At 37.9% G+C, this 22,435-nt stretch overlaps 1 protein-coding gene across 1 annotated transcript in view; it reads left to right on the top strand.

The window, feature by feature from the left end:
* The first annotated feature begins 6,205 nt into the window (after positions 1–6,205).
* Positions 6,206–22,435, top strand: part of ranbp2.S (RAN binding protein 2 S homeolog) — a 51,428-nt gene continuing 35,198 nt past the window's right edge. Inside the window, 12 exon segments of the mRNA XM_018249749.2 lie at positions 6,206–6,494; positions 8,636–8,703; positions 9,150–9,261; positions 10,426–10,578; positions 10,904–11,131; positions 15,126–15,265; positions 16,113–16,311; positions 16,878–16,968; positions 17,810–18,019; positions 19,418–19,599; positions 20,060–20,232; positions 20,793–20,916. Coding sequence (XP_018105238.1) covers positions 6,423–6,494; positions 8,636–8,703; positions 9,150–9,261; positions 10,426–10,578; positions 10,904–11,131; positions 15,126–15,265; positions 16,113–16,311; positions 16,878–16,968; positions 17,810–18,019; positions 19,418–19,599; positions 20,060–20,232; positions 20,793–20,916 — 1,752 coding nt within the window. The 5' untranslated portion in view covers positions 6,206–6,422.

Genomic DNA, 22,435 nt, shown 5'->3' with positions numbered 1-22,435 from the left:
GCAGTTATTTAGAAATTATAAAGCTACATTGTTGTGTGCTGAAATATGGTTCATGTTTAAAATTGTACCAGAAAATAGTGTGTGGGGGGCATGCATATACTGTTTCCTATACTATATTTATCAATTAAAATGATTTAAATTATGTCTAAAGTCATATATGTAATTGCTATTAAAAGCAGTAACTGGCTTTTTTTTTTACATGATCCTGCTGGTTCTGACAGCCAAAACAATTTAGCAAAAGCCACGTGCTTAACAATTCTGCTACAATGTTTCATAAGCAATTGTATGTAAAAATAACTTAAAAACCACTGATAACAGTATTGCATATCGGGATGGTGTTTAGAATTAGGCAGGAAAAAAAAACGTTTTTGGGATGACCACTTTCAAAATTTCGTGCATTTCATGCTTTTTTGCTGCATCAGCAAATAGTGGGAATTTTCCCACCAGCAATTATTGCAATATTCAGGCACGGATTTGTGGGAAGGCCACCTAGGCCCGGGCCTAGGGCGGCAGGGTTTTAGGGGGGCAGCATGCTGCCCAACCACACCCACATTGGTCCAAAAACACTGGAATGTGCTGGATTTTTAAACTCATTTTTTAACCTTCCCATGTACCAATCCCCATTGATGAAAATTTACAAGAATAAAGGAAAGGGGACAGGGGCGACGAACGGCAGTTGGCCTAGGGGCGCCCATTATGTAAATCCGGCCCTGGCAATATTTCCCCCATGAATTATAGGGCTCCCAGTTCTCTGTCTGCACTTGCCTGTTCCTCAGTAATGGCACAGATCTGTGATAGAAAGGCTGAAGGATGTGATTAGTCTTTTGGATGCAACTTTGAGTAGTGGTAACCCCCATGCACATTACTAAGCAACTAAGTGGCAACAAAAAAAGGTCATTATAAGCTATAGAAAATGTTTTGCCAGCTGGGGTTTATACTGAAAATCTACAGGGAAACGGCTTGGAATGATCCAGCTTCTGAGAATGGTATAGATTGTGCGCTTTTTTTTTTTCGATTTGCAATCCAATTTGAATATTACCACTAGGACTTCGTGCAAAGTGCTAAAATGAAGGCAAAATTGTGTAGTGAAAATCCAAGTCTCACTGCAACTCCTCCATTTACAGCAGGAGAAACAAAAGCTTATCTGAAAGCAGTTCTGTTGGTCCAAGTGCTAGCTTCTATCTGAAAGCACAATATCAGGCACTATAAACCAGAGTTGACTAACTATATACCAATATTATAACTAAAAAATATACTTATTGGATCAAGAATTCAATTGTAAATGGTAGAATGATTTATTTGCATTGCACACAATGTAATTTAGTAATTAAAAACTAGACAATAAAAATCATGACATCCCGTTATTAAAGCGAACATATTCTTCAGCACGTTACAGAGATTAAACATCATTCACATCAGTCCATACTCCAGTGAATCTTACAGTCTGAGGTTCCTATCACAGTTACACACAAATGGGTTATCTTTATGAGGAACTTCATCAACCTGCCTATATGGTGCACGTGAAGGGCTTTTTGGCTCCTTTTAGCCCATCTCATCCTAACCAGGCTAGGTTCTCTAAATGTGGGAGGAAACTCACCAAGCACATGGAGAAAATATCAACTATGTGCACTCTTACCCCAGATACTGGTCCAGTGCTTATATTTGTAGAAAAACAGCCCATAGTACTACACTACTACTACAACATAGTACATAGTAACACCATGCAACCTTCTTCTTGTCCCAAAATGTTTTGCTGTCGCCCAGGGTTATGTGTGCAGCGCCGATCCTGGGGCTGCTGCTGCCTGAGGTGCCACTCTCCCTCTCCCGCTCCACTCTTAAAAATCAACGTCGGAGTGGGTCAAAAGGGGGCAGCATCGCTACTGCATTGAGCGCAATTGAGCTCTTTGCACTAGTGAAGCCGAATTTCCGGTTTAAAAACCGGAGATTTGGCTCTTAAAGTTACAAGAGGCCACTTTTTGCCGCCTCTTGTAACTGGCCGCTTGCTGCTGCCTGAGGCAAGGGTCTCATCTTGCCTCATTTCAGGAGTTGCCCTGTATGTGTGTGCATATAAGAACATAAGTTCTGCATTCTTACTTAAAGGTCCGATTTTATTTTAAAGTGTTTGTGGGTCAGATAATTTTTTTTCCTATCTATCTGCCTCTAAGATGTTGCCAATAAGCCTAAGCCCCAACAGGTGATCTGCTCAGAATGATCCTTTCCGAATTACTAGTTCTAAGTGGGCAAACAGAAACTTGCTGGTCCAATGATTCAACTGAGGTCTAGTTCACTGTACAGCACTGGTAATACTTCCTCCCAGAACTCAGAAATGATGAAGGATCGGCGCTCTCACCAGTTTCTCAAGCAAGAGATACAATAACTGCAACCATAATGAAATACTGTGGAGCACTTTTGAGTTTTGCAATGTAAAAGGCATGATCAAATCACACACTTCAACAACTTCAGGAAGGAGTGCCAAAAAATGAGTCTCAGTCAGAGACTGCCACCTATTTATTCCAAAAGAGGCAACGGCAAGTGTAAGTGTGTACTTGCTTTTTCCACAGAAGGAAATGGCAAATCTGTTAAGTTTTTTTTAAATAAACGATTGCAAAGTAAATGTTCCTGTTTTTTGTTCAGTTACACTACATGTATCGTTATACAGTATATTGTTTGAGTGAATATTGCATTGCGTCCACATATGTTTAAAAAAGAATACATTTACATGGGGCTTCCTTACTTTTTCATATGACTGTAATATCTGAATATCAATGGGTGTCAAAGCTTTATAGACATTCATATTTGAGAATCTTCAAAGATTCAACTTGAGCTCTCGGCAAATATAGTAAACATTTCACCCAGAAATTAATGGCTATTCAACACCTTACTGACACTCACCAAGTAGGAATATGTTTATATTTATCTCATTTTAATGGCGAAAAAACAACTGAAATAACAGTTTAATGCATGTAGGAGGGTAATGGTTTTGCCAATCTTTATTTTAGGTTATCCCTAGGAAAAACTTGACCAACTAAGAGTTCAGACTGTATTACAGTGGGAAGGGGAGCTTTACCCTTGGCAATTCAGTGTTTGGCCTAGGTTGTGTCAAGGTTAAAAATTAAAAAGGAAAAACCACCAAAGGCTAGAGGGTCCTCGTGACTCCACACTCGCAAGCACATGTTCCCACCAGAGCACTGGGGATTAGGTCACAGAAGAATTAAAAAGCTGTGTCCCCAGTGCTTCTGAAAAAACTAGAATGCAGCTGCCCTAGGTCTGGGCCTTTGTGGCCTTCCCACAAATCCTTGCCTGCTTTTGGTCCCTTCTTGCTGGAGGTGATGTACTAAAGTGCCTGTGGAGGAGGTAGATTCCAGTAGGTGAAGTAAATGACAGGAAATATTGAAATAGCTCACTCTAAAATTGAGATGCAGGATCAGGGTCATTAATAGAGCAGCCTGAGGCTCCAACAAGAAGGCCAGGAAGAGTTAGTACCCAGTGGTGTCACATGCCAATATGGGATTCAAGCAATTAGGATCATGAATAGAAAATTCCTAGAGTAATACCCCACTGTGAGCTTTGCCTAGTGCTGAGGACTAGTTCACCAATCTGTGAGTACTACTTTTGGAATGTTGTAACATTACAGTTGTGACTGTATGAATACCATACGGGAGATGAAAGCGACTGAAGAATTTCTGACTTTTTCTAAATAGCAGCGCCACATCCTTGAGAGATTAGGTTTCCTTGAGAGATTAGGTTTGTGTGTTATACAGCATGATTAATTGCCCTTCTCTCACCTGGTCACCCACAGTAACAGGCAGGTCATTCATTTTAAAAGATTTTTTACCCACTGCCTTTGAAAAGCATCAAAATTAAATAGGCAGAGCAGGGAGTGTGGTCAGGCAGAACAGGGAGAGGTGTCTGTGGTTATAAAGGTTATAGCATGACCAAGGTACACGTGGTTTATAATACAACTAGGTTGGCATCTGTAAGACCCTGTTACTGCTGGTATGCACATAGTGTATAGGGTGCCCAGTAAGGCACTGAAACAAGCAGTTTTATAAAAAAAATATTGTATTCCCAAAGTTTAAGAGTGCCTAGTTACTTCTAGTTACACCACTACTTGGGGAGCATTAAACCATAGTGGATGATGGTTAATTCTTTGGTATTACCTTTAAAACATTAGTCTGGATCTATTTTCAGAAGGAGTAAGTTTTGTGACTGTGAGATAATGGAGGTAAATAAAACTGTACATGAATTGGGGAATTTACCATGTGTTACTCGGATTCATATACAATGCTTAGGAATGCAGGAACATGGCTAAAATAAGATGTATGTAACGTGTATATTTTTTACTCAAGTTGACACATCTGAGATTTATTCATGTGGTGTGAATGAGAGCTGATTTTGAAGAACAAAATGTTCATATCTAGAATGCGAATCCGGCAAATTCTCTCCACTTTCCATGTCAGGAGTTCTCTCACAATCTCCTAACCTAATGACTAGTGACTGACACTATGATGTAAAGTACTAATATGTTAATGATAAATAATTGATTTAAATTTATTTTGTCCCATTTGTGAACTTGTGGTTTCACAGTTCACAATTTCAGCAGTAATCTGAAGTGCATCACATGGGAACTCATAACGGGCTAATCTTATCTCTGATCATTTTCATGCTGAACTTGGTTACATAATAGCATACCTCCCAACATTGGGAAAATAGAAAGAGGGACAGAAACACCACGCCCATTTTATGGCCGCACCCCAAAATACCAAATCCTTTTTACAAAATTTGGCAGGTTATGGAAAGTTTGAACACATTTCTGGGGGGTTTATACATACCTCCCACTCCCAACTGTCCCTTTTTCGGAGGGACAGTACCTCTTTTGACAGCTCAACCCGCAGTCCCTCATTTGTACTGGAAAGTCCCTCTTTTCTCTGCACTGAACAGCCAGAAAAAGAAACAAAGTTTCTCACTTAATTGGCTTTTAGCAGAGAGCCCAGAACTGCTAACAGGTGTCAATTTTGAGACACAAAAAACACAGTTTAGATAAGGAGAAATATTTTCAAACTTTCATGAAAAAAAAAACCCCTACCCCCCACTCCAAGTAGACCCCCTCCCTCATCCCCCAGCCTAACTGCCACCCCGGGGAAATGCCCCTAACTTTTTACTTACGCAGATTCAGGCATCGTAGTTCACCGCAGCCATCTTCTGGGTCTCTGTGCCTTCTTCCGGTGATTCTGCAATTTCCGTCCATTTCGGCGCAGTTGTCGCAAACCGGTAAGTTGCTCCAACTGTGCATGCACTGTTTTGGCTTACCGAAGACCCGGAAGATGGCTGCGTGGAACTCTGACTAAATCTGCACCAAAGGGTAAGTAAAAAGTGAGGGGCATTTCCCCGGGCAGCAGTTAGGCTGGGGGGAGGAGGGAGGGGGGGTCTACGTGTGATGGGTGTTTTTGCTTAAAGGCTGAATTCTCCTTTTAGATGCAAGTCAGTTTCCCCAAGAGACCTGATTATCTTAAATAGTTACAATTGTTTCTTTGCTTATCGTAAATTGTTACAAAAGTATGTGCAAGTGCAACTGCTATTCTGGGCTCTCTGCCAACAGCCAATTAAGTTTTAGAAACATTGTATCTTTTTCTGGCTGTTCAGTGCAGGAGATGAAAAAAATTCGGGACAATTCTGTCACAATCTGGGACTGTGGGTTGGGCTGTCAAAATTGAGATTGTCCCACGAAAACAGTCATTTCAAATAACCATTTAGGTTAATAAGTATTTAATTTCTCCAGGTGTGGATTATCACTCTAAGGCAGTGATCCCCAACCAGTGGCCCATGAGCAATATGTTGCTCTCCAACCCCTTGTGTATTGCTCCCAGTGGCCCCAAAGCAGGAGCTTATTTTTGAATTACTGGTTTAGAGGCAAGTTGTGGTCTTTAAAGACCATTTGTACTGCCAGACAAAGCCTCCTGTAGGCTGCCAGTCCACATAGGGTCCATTGATAGACAATCACAGCCCATATTTGGCATCCCCATGAACCTTTCGCATGTTTATGTTGCTCTCAAACTTTATTTACATTTGAATTGGGGACCTCTGCTCTACGGAGATGGGCCTTACAAGAGTATCGAGGCACCATATCACACGGAAGTTCCGGAACCCTACATTCAGAGGAATAAACTGCGCCTATATGGAAAGCAAGTCTTAGAAGGATGTGACGTCATGTGTGCGACAGTGGAACGCCGGTCTCGGGGCCTTCCTTAGAGGAAATTGTCTCGGCAAAGGCGTCACTTCCGCTCTCCAACCAGGTTGTTCGCGCGGTTCTGGAATTTGTTTTCCTGCTGAAGAGGAAAGCCGGGGCCTCGTGATAAAAACCGGAGGGGAGAGGAGGGAACAGGCGTCAGACAGCAACGATAAAGAACGGAAGCTTGCACAGGATGAGGCGGAGTAAAGCAGAACTCCAGCGATACATAGAAAATGCGCAGAACAGCGCGTCATCACCCAGAGAGGTGAGCAGTACCATGAACTCGCACACCAGCCGCCTTGAACTGTACAGACTTTACTGTATGGGCAGCAGTATATTTTATGTGTGGAACGCATTGTTAGTCTGGACGGTTGAGTTAAAGCCATATTAGACTCTCTATTACCCTGGAGTGACCGGCAGCAGCCTCCTCCAGTCAGGGCATTTTCAACAATTGGTGGAGGAGTGTTTCCTGTTCTTGTGTATAAACAGTAGGACGTGCCAATACAGTTGCAAGTCACAGACGCTGTCATCCTCTCAGCAATCAGGGCTACAGCTCTCCTTACTGTTTCAATAAAACTTGTTGGCCCCTCTTATATGCTGACTTGTCATCCAGCTCCCAAGGCATTGTCATGATAAAAGACCTACTCCTGGTTATTTTACTACTTAATTACTCTACTTTTTACATTATCTAAGGTGTCAAGCTAACTTTCAATTTTTGAGTTCGGTCTTTGTAACTATAGGTTCAATTTTACCCTGACACACAAGCCCAGGAGCCCATTAAACCAGGCATGTCCAAAGTCAGGCTCGGGGACCAACTTGCGGCCCATTTTCAAATTTACACCTGCCCTCAGTCTCTGTCATTACACGTTTTTGTTTCAGATTAAACACGTCTTTCAGTACTGACATGCCACAGCAGATATGCCATTTGCTGAACATTATGGCTTTTAGAATTATTTATGAATAAATAGGCTGGTCTTTAGATTTTAGACATAATGTAGAAAGAATGTAGGGTTTGTTACTTCTAAAGCAGTGTGCTTTTATGCCAAGAGTGATACAGGAAACACAGTATACTTTTTTTTTTGTTCTTTATAATGTGAAGGACAACACCACTACAAGAATATATAATAAATAAAAAAAAAAAAACTTTATTAGCAGCTCATGACTTTTTATCTGGAAGAGTGCTACGTTTCAATGCACCCTTCCAGATCACAAGCCATAAGATGCTAATAAAGGCTTTTTAATATATTCTTGTGGTGGTGCTGTCCTACATATTGTAATATTTGAAACCGGTTGAGGTGGACGCTACTTGACACGCACCCTTTTCAAAATCTTAAGTGTGGTGAGTGCTGTTTTTCTTGGTACTTGTTTTAGTTCCCTATGTTTAGATGTTGGGTTACACTTCTATTTCCTCCATTATAAACTGGGACAACATTTAAGTTACAAATAAATGTCACTTACTGAAAAAAGCTCTTCATATGCTGTGGCTATAAGTTTCAAGAAAAAGTAAATGTAGAATCACGGTTTTCCAAGTTATTTTATCTCTTATGTGTTGGGTTCTCTTAAAAAAAAAAAATAAAATAAAAAAAAATAATAATATTATTATAAAGGTATATAAATACCTTTATATATGCCTATGAAAATTTCTTCCCAAATCTTTCTTGCAAACAAGTATTGTCATTCCTAAACAAGGGAAAGACCAACCTTTTGTTCCTCATATTATTGTTACATTTATTTTTATACACATTTATATCTCCGTGGCTGTGGAGTCGCTACATAAATCCTTTCAATGCTGACTCATCAATTTATGGTACCTCCAACTCCTCTGTTTTTAAGGAACAGTAACACCAAAAACTGTATAAAAAAGTGTATCAAAGGAATTAAAATATAATATGCTGTTGCTCTTTACAGGTAAAAGCTGTGTGTTTGCTTCAGAAAGACTATAATAGTTTATATAAATAAGCTGATTTGTAGCCATGGGGGCAGTCATTCAAACTGGAAAAAAGGTTAAAAGGCACATGTTACATAGCAGATAGATAAAACACCATTATATTCGACAGGGCTTATCTATTATGTGCTGTGTAGCCTGTGCCTTTTCTCCTTTTATCAAAGCAGCTTGAATGGCTGCCCAGATATAATTAATCCTTATTGAAGGCAAACCATTCTATTGGGTTTAATTAATGTTTAAATGCTTTCTTAGTAGACTTAAGGTATGGAGACCCAAATTATGGAAAGCCCCTTATCCAGAAGAACCTAAGATCCCAAGCATTTTGGATAACGGGTCCCATACCTGTATGCATAATCCAGATCAGCAAGAACATCAGAAATGCAATAATTGTTTTATTTATTATTAACTGCTGTCTAGATTACAATGTATTTTGTCTTAATTGGACTTATTTTTTCTTCCAGAAATCCATGAAAGGATTCCTTTTTGCTAGACTCTATTATGAAGCTAAAGAATATGAACTTGCTAAAAGGTATCTATTCCACTTATTTATATTGCTTGGTTGTCGCTTTCAGGGGAAGCCTGCAACAAACGTAATGTTTTTAGATGGACCTATTCAAATGATCATTTGTTTTTTAGCATCTCTATTCTGGTTCTTTACTGTCTACAGCTGAAAATGCTGTCTTCTTTTTTTTTGGGGGGGGGGGCTCTGCTAGTCATCTTCTATCTTTAATGTCACAATTAGACCGACTGCAAATTGTCATCAAATTCTGCTGTGTATCCCAATCTTAATTTTCAGGTGACATAACCCTTTGAGGGAGTGGTACATTGTCTCGTTTTTCAATCTGTATAGAAACTGTTTTTTGTGGAAAATAGTAATGATTGTATTGATATTTGCATTTCTGTTCACTGGCTTAGTGATTTTATGATAAACTTGTATCATGTACTTCGAATGTTATAAAATAAATTATTTTCTAGAGCTGTGTCTTCGTACATAAGTGTACAGGAAAGGGACCCAAAAGCACATCGGTTCCTTGGACAACTGTTCGAGATTGAAGGGAATGTGGAAAAAGCTGTTGGCTGTTACAAGGTGATTTAATTTATATTCAAGTGGGAATCTTGAACTGTTGCATGTTTTACCTTACAAAGGTATCTATTAACAACTTTTTATTGATAAAATGTTGATGTAACTTATTATCTTTTAAATGGTGGTTTTGAAGTCTTGACGTACCTGTGCAAAAACACCGAGTCATTTTTGATAAAAGCAGCATTTGGTAGTTGGTTTGCTCTAGGCTGCTATGCTTTTCTTAAAGGGAATGTCAACCCAAAAACCACCCTCCGCGTTCTCTGTAAACTGGCAATTTCCGTGTAACTTTGCGCATGTGCAGTTGTCGCAAACCGGCAAACTGCTCCAACTGCGCATGCGCAGAAATACCGATCTCTCAGTCAACTTACAGAGATTGCGGAAGATGTATGTGTGCAACTCCTCTGGAAGAATCTGCACCGAGGGGTAAGTATGGGGCATTTCCCCTGGGGGGAGGAGGGAGGGGGGGCTACCTGGGGTGGGGGTATGGGTTTTTTCACCCCACAGGTTGAATTCACGTTTAAAGGAGAACTAACCCTAAAAATGAATATGGCTAAACATGACATGTTTTATATACTGAACTTGTTGCACCAGCCTAAAGTTTCAGCTTCTCAATAGCAGCAATGATCCAGGACTTCAAAGTTATCAAGGGGGTCACCATCTTGGAAAGTATCTGCGACACCCACATGCTTAGTGGACTCTGAGCAGCTGTTGAAAAGCTAAGCTTAGGAGTCGTTGCAAATTATCAAGCAGAAAATAAGGTTGGCCTGTAATATAAACTGATGCTACAAGGCTGATTATTAATGTCTGGTGCTAATTGCTCTGATTTCAGCCTTATATTTATATTCTATGTTTACTTTATATTGTGAGTGGCTCCCTAAGCTCAGTTAGTGACAGCAGCACAGAGCAGTGAATTAACAGAAAAGAAGATGGGGAGCTACTGGGTCATTTTGAGAGACACAGATCTTTACTGCTAAAGGGCTGTGGTTGACTTGGGCTGGTACAGAAGCCCAAAACATAATGTACAACATTTCTAGCCTACGTCTTTAGTTAGGCTTTACTTTTCCTTTAATGTTATAATAAATGCATGGACCTGAACACTATGTAATGTGCCATTAATTTTTAACCAGTTCAAAAAGATGATGTGTTTAATATTCCTTTCTGTTTTAGCGCTCATTGGAGTTAAACCCCACTCAGAAGGATCTTGTACTTAGAATTGCAGAGTTGATATGTACTCTTAATATCAAAGATGGCAGAGCAGAATACTGGGTGGACAGAGCATCAAAGCTTTTCCCAGGAAGTCCTGAAATTTACAGACTCAAAGTATGTTGAACATAAATCAAGTGTTAGGTTTTTTCAAATGCTTTAGTTTGAAGATAAACTCCATTCCTTTTTTATTCAAAGAACTGATGCTCAATGAAACCCAGCTGCAGTGAATTAACAGCCATAAATCGTTTGTGTATCTGTGCTTATGTAACTGTTATTAAAACATGGCTGTTGTGACATGGCCAAATTAGTCTTGTATTTCTGTAAAGTATACATGCCAGTTGCTTTTAGTCTTCATTTCTATAACGTATGAACAAATTACCTGTTATTTTCTGTGACAAGTTGAATCTTCCCATTTTAACTGTGTATCATTCCCTCTTAGGAACAACTGCTTTCCTTACAAGGAGAAGCTGGTTGGAATCAGCTCTTTGATTTAATACAGGCTGAACTTTTTGCAAGACCCAACGATGTGTATGTAAATCTGAAGCTTGTAGATTTGTTTCTGTCCAACCAAAGACTGGAGGAAGCAGTTTTGCATTGCCTTAAACCTGAGAGAAGAGCTTTGAGGACAGATCTAGAATGGTGCTCCTGTGTTGTCAGAGTATTTAAGGTAAACATTTAAATTGTGCTTTTTTGACTCCTACAAATATCTGAGACTCAACCTAGTGTCTGCTGAAAACCAGCCCTTTTAAATCATTTCATTGTGAGCCTAATTTAGTAAATTAAAAAAAAAAAAACTGCTGGCATTTAATAGTTTCTTGGAGGTAATCTAGGATGACTGTTTAATGTCTGTCTCAGCACAGCTTAAGTTTTCTAAACCTCACTGAATTTTTGCCTAAAAAGATGACTTAAAAGGTGGCCATAGACTCAAAGATCCGCTCGTTTGGCGACATCGCCAAACGAGCGGATCTTTCCCCCATATGCCACTAACGGCATGGCTATATCAGGGGTAATTCGAACGTTCAGCCGTATGGCCGAACGATCGAATTACGATGCGCCAAGGGGCTCCGACGGGTCGGTCGGGTAAAAATCCAACCTTCCCGATCGATATCGTGGCCAGATATCGATCGGGAAGACCCGTCGGAAGCCCCCATACACGGGCAGATAAGCTGTCAAATCAGTCCAAACGACCAATATCGGCAGCTTTATCTGCCCGTGTATGGCCACCTTTAGGGTAAAAACAAATTGCTACAGTATAAAAAAGGGGTTTTGTGTATCATTTGTTCTAGACACACAAAAGCAAATTACTTTACCACCAAGGACTGCCTCTTATTGTTATGTCTTGTCTCAACAAGAAATAACTATAGCCCTAATTTTTACATTAAAGCCTAATTTTTTATTTTGGCACTAATTCATGGAATCCCTTACCCATGTGTCTTTATGTCGCATGCAGAGCTTTGCAGCAGTGTCAGCAACCGCCATGTTTGGCTTCATTGCTTTTGTTCCCAGCATGGATTTCAGTGATCTATCTAACGAACATGAGCACCAGCCTCAGCTGACTTCTCCATTGCCAAAGTCCAAGCTGGGAATACAAACTGCCAATGATTGTGGCCACCAACGCAGTTTTGCAACTCCATAGTTCTAGAAACACGAGGTTCTCGTTTAAAGGAGTGGTTCACCTTTAAGTTAACTTTTAGTATATTATAGAATGGCTAATTCAAAATAACTTTTAAATTGGTCTTCATTATTTATTTTTTATACATTTTGAATTATTTGCCTTCTGTCTCTTTCTAGCTTTTAAATGGGGGGTCACTGAGCCCATCCCAAAACAAATGCTCTTTAAGGCTACACATTTATTGTTATTGCTACTTTTTATAACTCTATTCAGACCTCTTCTATTCATATTCCATTTAATCAATACCTTGTTGCTAGGATAATTTGGATCCTAGCTGGATAAAAAAACGAAATAACTCACCACAAATAACAAAAAATGAAAATCAATTACAAATTGTGTCATAATATCCCTCTCTACATCATACTAACAGTTAACTCAAAGGTGAAGAACCCCTTTAAGTTTTGGGGCAGGTATCATTGATGCAGGTGGTGGTGAGGGCTTGTCCTCCTGTGCTTCTGCTTTAACACAATAGGCAAAATGCATGTCAACACACAAAGCCCTATTTAATGATTTAATAATTGCCCCAGTATAAGTCTAAAATATGGCAGGAACTTTACACATACCACATGCTGCAGCTTTTTGTGCCTACCGTGCAGTTTCTTGACTTTTTGTCAGAAGATCTAAAACATTCTGTGATGTCCAAATAGAAGAGGGGGATGGTGGTCAGTACAATTTTCCAAACGATTTGTGTCCGATTCCTTAATGGTTGCTCTGTGCTGCAACTGCTACAAGTGATCCAAGTATAGAGGAAGGAAAAGGAACTCCAGCAGTGTTACTGCAAACAACTTTTTATTCCGGGCAGTGGTAAATGCAACATGTTTCAAGTTCAATATCCTTTATCAAGTGAATAAGGACCATTAACACGTGCACCCATTTACGGCTCATATGCACTTTGACCTATACAACATTGTGCAGTCTGGGTAATCCATTTAAAGAGAAATACACTAACACATTTTAAAACATTGGTGTGTGTATATAGGTTATATTGCAGCCTATCCATAACATTGTGAAATATGTTAACCCATATATAGTAAAACCGGTGTTCAGACCATAATTGTGTAGAAAAATATAGAAAATAGTAAAACTTGCAACATACAAAAGTTAAAACGAAAATCCCAAACTTGTATTCATCTTTATTTGTGTGTATCCAATTTCGATAAGTCCAACATTCTGTGATGCTGATGTGTTAAAGGAACAGGCCGAGTAAAAACTCAGCCTGGGAGATGTGGAGCACGCACATTGGAACTTGCAGAGGGCATGTCACCCTATTTGAGAAGGCTGGAAGCAGAATTTTCTTGTGGTATTTTTTGAATAAAGTATTAAAAATTGGGACATTTGTGCAGGATAGATATATTGTTGGAGGGCGCTAGAATGAATTTTTTTTATTTAAAAATGTTAGTTACAGGTCCTTCATGTATAAAAAAAAAAGTTTCCAAATTCAAGCTAACACATCTAGCCAGAATCTTTCCTGTCAGGAAAATGTTTCTGATAGAAGTGTTGATAACTAGGGAAAATATTGAACTGCTGGAAATTCTTCAGGATTCCCCAGTTCGAAATTTGAGTAATTAGTCCATTTGACTGCCTACTCGATTGCAATACCATGCAATATAATGTTATATACATATCTATTTTAGCTTTGAAAATAAATTACCCTTGGTGTGGTCTTAAAGGCATTGTTCACCTTCCAAACACCTTTTTCAGTTCAGTTGTTTTCAGATTGTTCCACAGAAATAAATGCTCTGGACCTGGGGTTTTCCAGGTAACGGACCTTATCGTAATTTGGATCTTCATACCTTAATTCTGCTAGTAAATCATTTAAACATTAAATAAACCCCAAAGGCTCATTTTGCTTCCAATAACGATTAATTATAGCCTAGTTTGGATCAAGTTCAATGTGCTGTTTATTATTACAGAGAAAAAGATAATCAATTTTAAAAATGTGGATAAAAGGTTTCGCTATATTCTGTCTTCTTGCAGCAGGTGGCTGTCTGATATTCATTGACATTTAAATCCAATATATCTTATAGGGGGATACCTTATGCCTAAAAGATGTATTAGAGCTCACTCTATTAAAATCCCCAGAAATCGTCTCTATTTGACACCCAACTGCTGCAAGAAGACAGAATGAAAAGAAACAGATGCTGAGATAGGGACAATGAAGATTATTTTTGAAATGAAGCAGAATTTTTAATTGATTGTATTTAGACCGTTTCTTATTTCAGTATGCTGAAGCTTATATTAAATTTTCATTTTCGCAATAGTTCCCCTTTAACTGTTTCAGGGTGGTAGAGACAGAAGACAAGAACAGCAGATTATTGCTGGCTATACTGTTAAAGATTTATGCTACCAGGGGTAAGGTTAGGGCAGCTTTTGCAATCATCGTTCATTTGCTGTGCACAGAACAAATAAGAATAGGCCAGGGCACAAAAAAAATGGTAGAGCTGTCCAAAAGATTCAAGAGGCAGAAGTCACATTATGAAATGAAAGGGGAATATGGGAGATACAAAGAAAAGAGAAGAGCTAGCTGAAGAACAGGGATAACTAAAGCAGTAAACTGTAAAGAATAGGTAAGGAAAGTAAAGAAATGCTTCAAGAAAGAAGAAAGTAAGACAAAGATGTATATGAAAATAAAAAGGGAAAGAACAGCACAGCTGGGGAGAAAAAGACAAGGTTAGTAGGTAGTATGTAGCTTATACATATTCTATATTTATTGTATATATGCAGCTATAATATGGGCCATTCCCCATGGGTAATTTGTGTTCATAACAATGTGGTGTTTGTGGTGCAAAAGGGGCCTCATCTCGTGGTAGTCCTGTGGGAAGTGGTTGAGAGGATTAGGGAAAAGAACCATAGCTAAAAACAGCAAAGCAGAATCTGCAACAGTATTTCTATTTATAGAAACAAGCTAAGGAGGTTATTTCAACTGATATTTTAACTATTGCCTTTCTCGTTATGTGATAATTCATACATTTTCTATTTAACTTTTTAGGAATATCTGGCTTCAAAACAAGGACAAAAAACCACCAATATGAGAGCAATAACAAAAGAACTATTGATTGCACATTGTGATGTTGTCCTTTTGACACTTTCTAAAAAAGATGTTCAGAAGAGCAAAGAAGCTCTTGAAAGGTATATGTTCTGCTGCAGTTTTATCTATTTAACATTTCCCTTTTTCGCGTGCTTTAGATTTCTAGCTTAAAGGAGACCTAGTCTTAATAGAGCAGTAATCCATTTTTTTAATATTGTCTACAGGAGCTTCTTTAGACCATGTTTTGAAAAGGCAGTGGCACTACTACATATGCTCAATTTTCTCTTGGCTCCTGTTGGAAACCTATCTTAGGACTGTTGAAAAAACATGAAACAATAAGGTTTTATCATTTGTACGTGCTGATGCTACAGGGCTGAAAATTAATCTGTTCTGATGTAGTATCCACTAGCATCTGTTAATCCTAAATTAGCCTGGTATCTGGGAAGTAGCCGTACTCACAGGACTTATGATGAAAAAAGTGATTTATAAGCCTTTTTCAATATCAAATTGAATGGATCAGCCCTCCCTCTGTGATTAATAAATATCTTTAGTTTTACATACTGTTCTATCTGGTTTTATACTGTATTGTCATCCTTGAAATAGCCCCCTCCCTAGACTTCAGAATAGATACTATATCATGATGTGAAAATAAAGACATATTCAAAGGCAGTGCTAATCCATTCAATTTGATATATGACCATGTACCCTCCATTTTATGCAATGTTTTTGTTTAACCTACTGAATTTTAGCTGAAAGGCTGCAGTTTAACTGTTTCATTTAAAATTCATTGTGGTAATGTAAAGAACCAAAATTATAAAAAAGTTGTCTGTCCAAATATTTATGGACCTAACTCTAGATCCAAAGTAGATTGCCCTAGGTTTACCCTTTGCATCAATATATCGAATCTAAGTACCTTTTATTTCCTTTTATTATATTTGAAATGTGTAGATTTGACCAGGCCCTCTTGTCTGTAAAACAGTCTGTGAGTGGTACAGATTCGACTGATTTGTCTGTAACATTTTATGAAATGAGAGGTCACTACTACATGCATGCTGGGACCCTGCTACTGAAAATGTCTCAGAGCTGTGAAGTTCAGTGGAAGGCATTAATTGAACCTGCTGCTCTCTGTTACCTTCTGGCTTATCAGGTAGGTTTTTTTTTTACTTTGTTGTACAAATTCTGTATCCAACTACTTTATTAATAAATTAGTTGCTGCTGTGGTAATGCCCCCTCGACCACCAACCCTTTATTTGGAACCTCAACTTCATATATATCAGAAAATTAAACTACTTTAACTTGCTGAGCCCTGTTTTGGCCCGGGTGCAGGCACACGGGGCGGATTTCGCAACTGAAATCCACTCTACATGCCTGCACCCTGGTCCACGCAACTGTACAAGGTGGTTTGGAAGACTGTAACTAGTCTACTTAACAGAGCGCTAACTTAGATGGTGGATACATCTGCAACCTGATTCAAACAAGGGGGGCAAAATCAAAAGAACTATACATTAATCACTTGAAAGATTAAGAAAAAAAAAGTCTTGAATTGTTGTTGGAAAGTTAACTTGTGTGACTTGACAGGTAAAATTTACTTTAAGCAGGCATTGATGGTTTCTGTTAATTATTTTATCTGTGTCTAGCTCTACGTGCCTTAGATTTTAACGCTTCGCTTAAAATGATTTTCCCCCCAAATAACCATTTTTTCTCCCAATAAAGGTTCCGAAGCCAAAAAGTAAGCCAGTAAAGGGGGATGACAACGGACAAGGTTTCCTAGAAGCATTAGCGTCTGACCGGCAAAGTAAATCTGGTAATGCACCTGAGAATGGTTAACCCACAGTAGTATGCCTTCACTTTCTGCTGTTTAGCTTAATTTAAATAACTCTATAGGTCAGAACCTATAGGTATCTGTAAGTGACTACTGATGAAGCAAACTCAAACATATCTCAACAATAGGTAAATGGTTATAAAATGTTGCTTCTTATCCTCTGCTATTTTAATTTAAGGCAAGACACCTTGGTTGTATTCTTTTTCCAGCCTTTGGTCAGGGTTGTTCCGTAGATAAGAGTATGGGATTCCTAACTACACATACAGAGAATCATGACTTCTTATGTGTAGTTTTGTAGACATGGACAGACCAAGGGATATTTCTGCACAGGGAAAGTGAAGTCCTCCTGACTAAATGGGGGACTTCAGTATTAAGCCATGCAGAGCTCTGTTTTGATTTTAGCCTGAAAGATAAAAAAAATAGTTTTGATATACTTACCTTAAAATAGTTTATCTGAGAACTTTTCTCTGAGCACCAAGCCTAGGTGATAATTGTGTTTATAGTTGGTTTAAATGGGCCACTTCTAGTTAGTTTTTTTTTTTTTTTCTCTTAATTCATTTTTAATGTGTGACTGCTAAAAATATCACGGGGGGGTAAAGACTGGATAGAAAGTATTTAGTTCAGTGTCCTGTTTGTGTAGATATAGGGCCTTACCCCTCCGTCTGTCAGTCATCCTGACAAGGATTTTGAAGTGAGTATAAAAATCTTTTCCAACCCACTGAAAACATCTTATTTTTTTTGTAAAGGGGCATTTTCCCATTTCAGTTTTGATTGTATTAATAATGTTGTATCATTTGTTTAACATGCCAACTTCTCCCCACAGGTCATGAATTGCTAACTTTGAGCCATGGAAGACAGAACTTCATTAGTGAGGTTATAGAGACTTTTGCAAACCAATGTGGCCAGTCTATTTTGCTTAAGTTTCTGTTTGAGGACAATTTATCAATGCAAGATTCATTCATGGGTGGTGATGATATAAGCTATGTTGAGAATCGGGTGCCGGACTTAAGTGAGCTTTCCCAGCATGACAATAGTAAGTATTTTATTATTTAATTTAATATTTTTATTGTAGCAGTCCTGCCATGCTCTTGCCCACTCTTTCCTATCTGTAAGCTTCTCTGATCTCTCAGCTATGTTGTATTATGCCTTGAAAAATTACTCCTCTATCCTTTTGATTTCTCTACAAAAAGTGAAAATATCATCTCTTAACTAATAGCCACCTATTGCAAGTAATCTTTAATATTTAAAAAAAAAAAAAAAAAATTGAGTAAGGCTGCAAGGATTGTATTGTCCAACTAAGCACTGGCTTTCATTGAAATTCCTAAAGCCATTACAGTTGGGGGAGGGGATGGCAAAGGACTGGACACTTAAAGGTGTGTGGCCACATTTTGAAGGAAATGTGTGTGATACTGTTCTGATGATACTCTCTCTGTTATCTGAAGTTTCTGATGACTTTCCTAAATCGAGCAACATCAGAACAGTTCTCATTCTTTTGTCTAGCAAATTCGTTCAACCAGATTACAGTAGGAAATCTGACCAACTGGTTAACGGTTTTAGTGTATACAATAAATTACATTAGCAGTAGACATCTTGGAATCGTTAGAAAATGTAAATGTGTACAGTAGTGTAATCTGTATAATTGTAAAAATGCGTGCGATCATAAATGTCAAAACATTTTAAGAGTGAAATCTTTTAGGAAAAGTAGATTAGTGAATTTTATAAGCTAATTAATGTCTGATATTTTCTTAATCGAGGAATAGGGTAATAATTGACCCCCCTTTTAGGTTTTGAGGAATTAACTTAATTAATTTGTAATTTATTTAATTAGTATAAATGCACTGCACTTTAACAACTGGAATTCGACTGATTTTATATGTAAGTGACGTAGTAAACTGTCGGTCTAATATTATCTATGCACCGCATTTTACTTTATGAACTTGGAGTTAATTGGTGACTATATAAGGTAATTTTTGTTGGCATTAAATTAATAATTGAATCAATTAATTAGAAGCTGAGTAAAATCACTTATTTGATTTTAAATCCTTGTATTTAATTATTGTCTAACTGTAGTATAAAGTAGAAGGTTACCCAGGTGGGGTTTTAATTATTCATCACTAATCGCACCAGTAGAAAAATTTAGTAGGTAAGAGGAAACCTAGATCTAAGTTTGTGACCAACGGTTTGGTAATCAACTTATGCGGAGTTCTTCTTTCTATAAGAAACTCCTATTCAAGCATTTTATACTGACTTTGTCAGACCTCGGATATAGCTAAGGGGATATAATTCTAACCAAAGGGTACCTTTTCAAACTTTTTCTCACATAATGTCTGATATCCTAAATGTCTGTATTTGACAAAGGGATTTAGTATGTACGTTTATTTAGGTATTTGGAATGCTTGCTTATCACGTTATTTTGCTTATTTCTTTATAGGTTCTTTTCGAATACACAATGGTGACCTTCAGCACCTGACCTGGCTTGGGTTACAGTGGCACTTTCTATCAGCGTTGCCTCCCTTTCGCAAGTGGCTTAAACAAATTTTTCCTCGGGTGCCTCAAGAAACCTCAAGACTTGAGTCCAATGTTCCAGAGTCTATCTGTCTTCTGGATCTTGAGGTGTATAGAACTACCTTCTCATTTATCCTATCGTGGCAACAAACTAGGCAGTTCCTTAATTATTTTTAACATCCTATGTCAAAATAAATGGTTTGTGTGACGCATGTTTCTATAATGACATTTTTGTCTTTCTTCATCCAGACAGCTGAATAAGTGATCCTTAATGTAATGCATGTTTTCGTGCATCATAATAAAGCAGTCTACATGTACAACACGTTGAATTTTCTAGAAAGTGTAATATTTTAGGGGAGTGTCACACAGCTTATTTAGTCAACTGCAACATACATTTTGCCATGGCTTCTTGGAGTAAATAAACTGGCTTACACATAACATTTATATTCAATAAATGCATAACATTTTTATGAAATTGGTTATTGTTTCCAAATTTTTTTATGAAATTGGTTTATCCAACAGATGGATGTTTTTATTTGGTTCATCCTTTGCTTGCATTTTTCTCTAGGTATTTTTGCTGGCAGTTGTGCATACTAGTACCCTTCAGTTGCAAGATAACAACACAACTGCTGATCCAAACAGACCGCGATGTCTTCCTCTTGCAATCTGCAAACAGCTATTTACAGATAAGCAGCGGTCCTGGTGGGATGCTGTTTACAGTCTTATTACAAAAAAGGCTTTGTAAGTTTTCCAGTGAATATATTTATACCTCTCTGTGTATTTTATCTTTGTAACCCATGTTATTAGCCCATGTTATGCATGTTAAATGTTAATGTGTTTTCTTGTGTAAGAGGAGACAGTGAATGGTCCGTTACCAGGGGTGGAAAAGAGCCTTAACTTTAAGTGCTGCATTTCCAGTTGTTAAACTGGAAATTCGTCTCCGCTAACGCAGAGAGCGGCATAGCGCTCATTGCACTAGTGATGCAGCCCACCTCCAATTTTAAAGTTTTAAGTGTGGAGAGAGGAGAGGTGGCATCTGGGCTACAGCCTCAAGTGGCAGCAGCCCCAGGATAACTCTGTTTATTTCCTATATATTTCATGAATGTTTTTCCATCCCACTTGCACAAATTCCCTCAAGCCTTTTTCTAACAAACATTACTTAATTATGTAAATTTTTATTTAATTTAAAAAAAGTTTTTTCAGAAAATCATAAAGTGAGAATGAATTCTTGTCACTTGTGCAGCATGTTGGAAGTGCATTTATGAATAGGAAAATGTTAATTTTGTACTTTTTGATTACAGACCTGGCACCTCATCAAAGCTGCGTCATGTGATTCAACATGATCTTCCTACTCTAAGAGCTCAGGAGAAGCATGGCCTTCAGCCTGCTGTTCTTGTTCATTGGGCAAGGAGTCTTCACAAAACAGTGAGTGTGTTGCCTTGAAATCCCTCTGTTTGAAAAATAAAGGCAAACAAATAGGAACATGGGGCAGAACAATTTAAGGCCTATTGACACATTTATTTTGGAAAACGTACAGTGTACACTTTGATCTAAGATCTACAGGGCAGGGACTCTCTCTCCTTCTTTTTCTTTCTTTCTTTCGCAACAGTTTAGATTAAATTAAGTGGCATATTAAAGCATCTTACCAAACTGGTATTTATATTTAAGTAAATATTGCCCTTTAATATATCTTGCCTTGAACCACCATTTTGTTATGGTCTCTGTACCTGACCAGAAATACTACAACTCTAACTGTAACAGGAAGAAGTGTGGAAGAAAAGACAGAACTGTCCATTAATTGACTCATGTGACCTAACATGTATGGTTGGTTTGTGTGCACCGTGAATCCTAGGATCCCAAGGGGTGGCCCTTATTTTTTAAAATGGCAATTTACTATTTATGATTGCCCAATGGCACATACTACTAAAAAAAAGTATACTTTTATAAAAATTATTTATTTACACGAAGCAGGGTTACCTACATTCTTTGGGGGGTATGGTCTTCCTTAAATGACAAGTTACTCTTTAATTATGAAAAGCATCTGGTCAATGTCCGATTACATTATATAGACATCGGGGGTGCTGCAAATAGAAAGATCTCTGATGATAGGGAAAAGGTGTCTTTCCCAAAATCAATTAAAGGGGTTATTCACCTCCAAATAACTAGTTGTTTTCAGATAGATCACCAGAAATAGACTTTTTCCAATTATTTAAAAAAAGTATAATTATTTTAAAAAAGTGTAATTTTTCACCTTCTAAAGCAGCTCTGGGAGGGTGGTCGCCGACCCTGTAAACGGTTTTAAATTGATACATTTAGTTGATACATTTCTTATCCTTTTCCCTGCTGAGCAGAATCCCCGTGTTTCATTACAACCAGCTGTTAGAATTGATACAATAGTTGCTAATACTCCACAGATGTTGCTGAGAAATGTATCAACTAATTGTTGCAAAATTGTAACAGTTTAAAGTCTGTACCTGAATTACTGAGCTGCCAGACTCCAATACCAGAAACGAACATTCAACTTTAAACTTAGATTTTGGGAAAAACAGTAACAAATAAATAATGGAAAGTAATTGAAAAAAGTCTTTATTTCTGTGGAACAATCTGAAAACAACTGAACTGAAAAGGGTGTTTGGAAGGTGAACAACCCCGTTAAAAATGCAAAATCATTAAATATGAGAGAGATGCTGAAATACCGTTAGGAGTTGAAATGTGTTTTTTTTTTTTTTGTTTTTTTTTATCCTGAAAGTTTATTTTGCCAATCCCGCACAGAGGTGTGTGTGTATATAGATTAGTAGATTATTATAAATGTTTTTTTAGACAGATTGAATGTTGAATTAAAAAAGAAAGTTTAAATGCCAATGTAGTAAACACTTCCTAAATTTGTAGAGATTTTTGCTCTTGCTCATAAGACTGTATATATTTTAATTCATCTTTTATTGCA

Source organism: Xenopus laevis, chromosome 2S, assembly GCF_017654675.1.
Source record: "Xenopus laevis strain J_2021 chromosome 2S, Xenopus_laevis_v10.1, whole genome shotgun sequence".
NCBI lineage: Eukaryota > Metazoa > Chordata > Amphibia > Anura > Pipidae > Xenopus > Xenopus laevis.
This window is presented reverse-complemented; position numbering and strand designations above follow the sequence as displayed.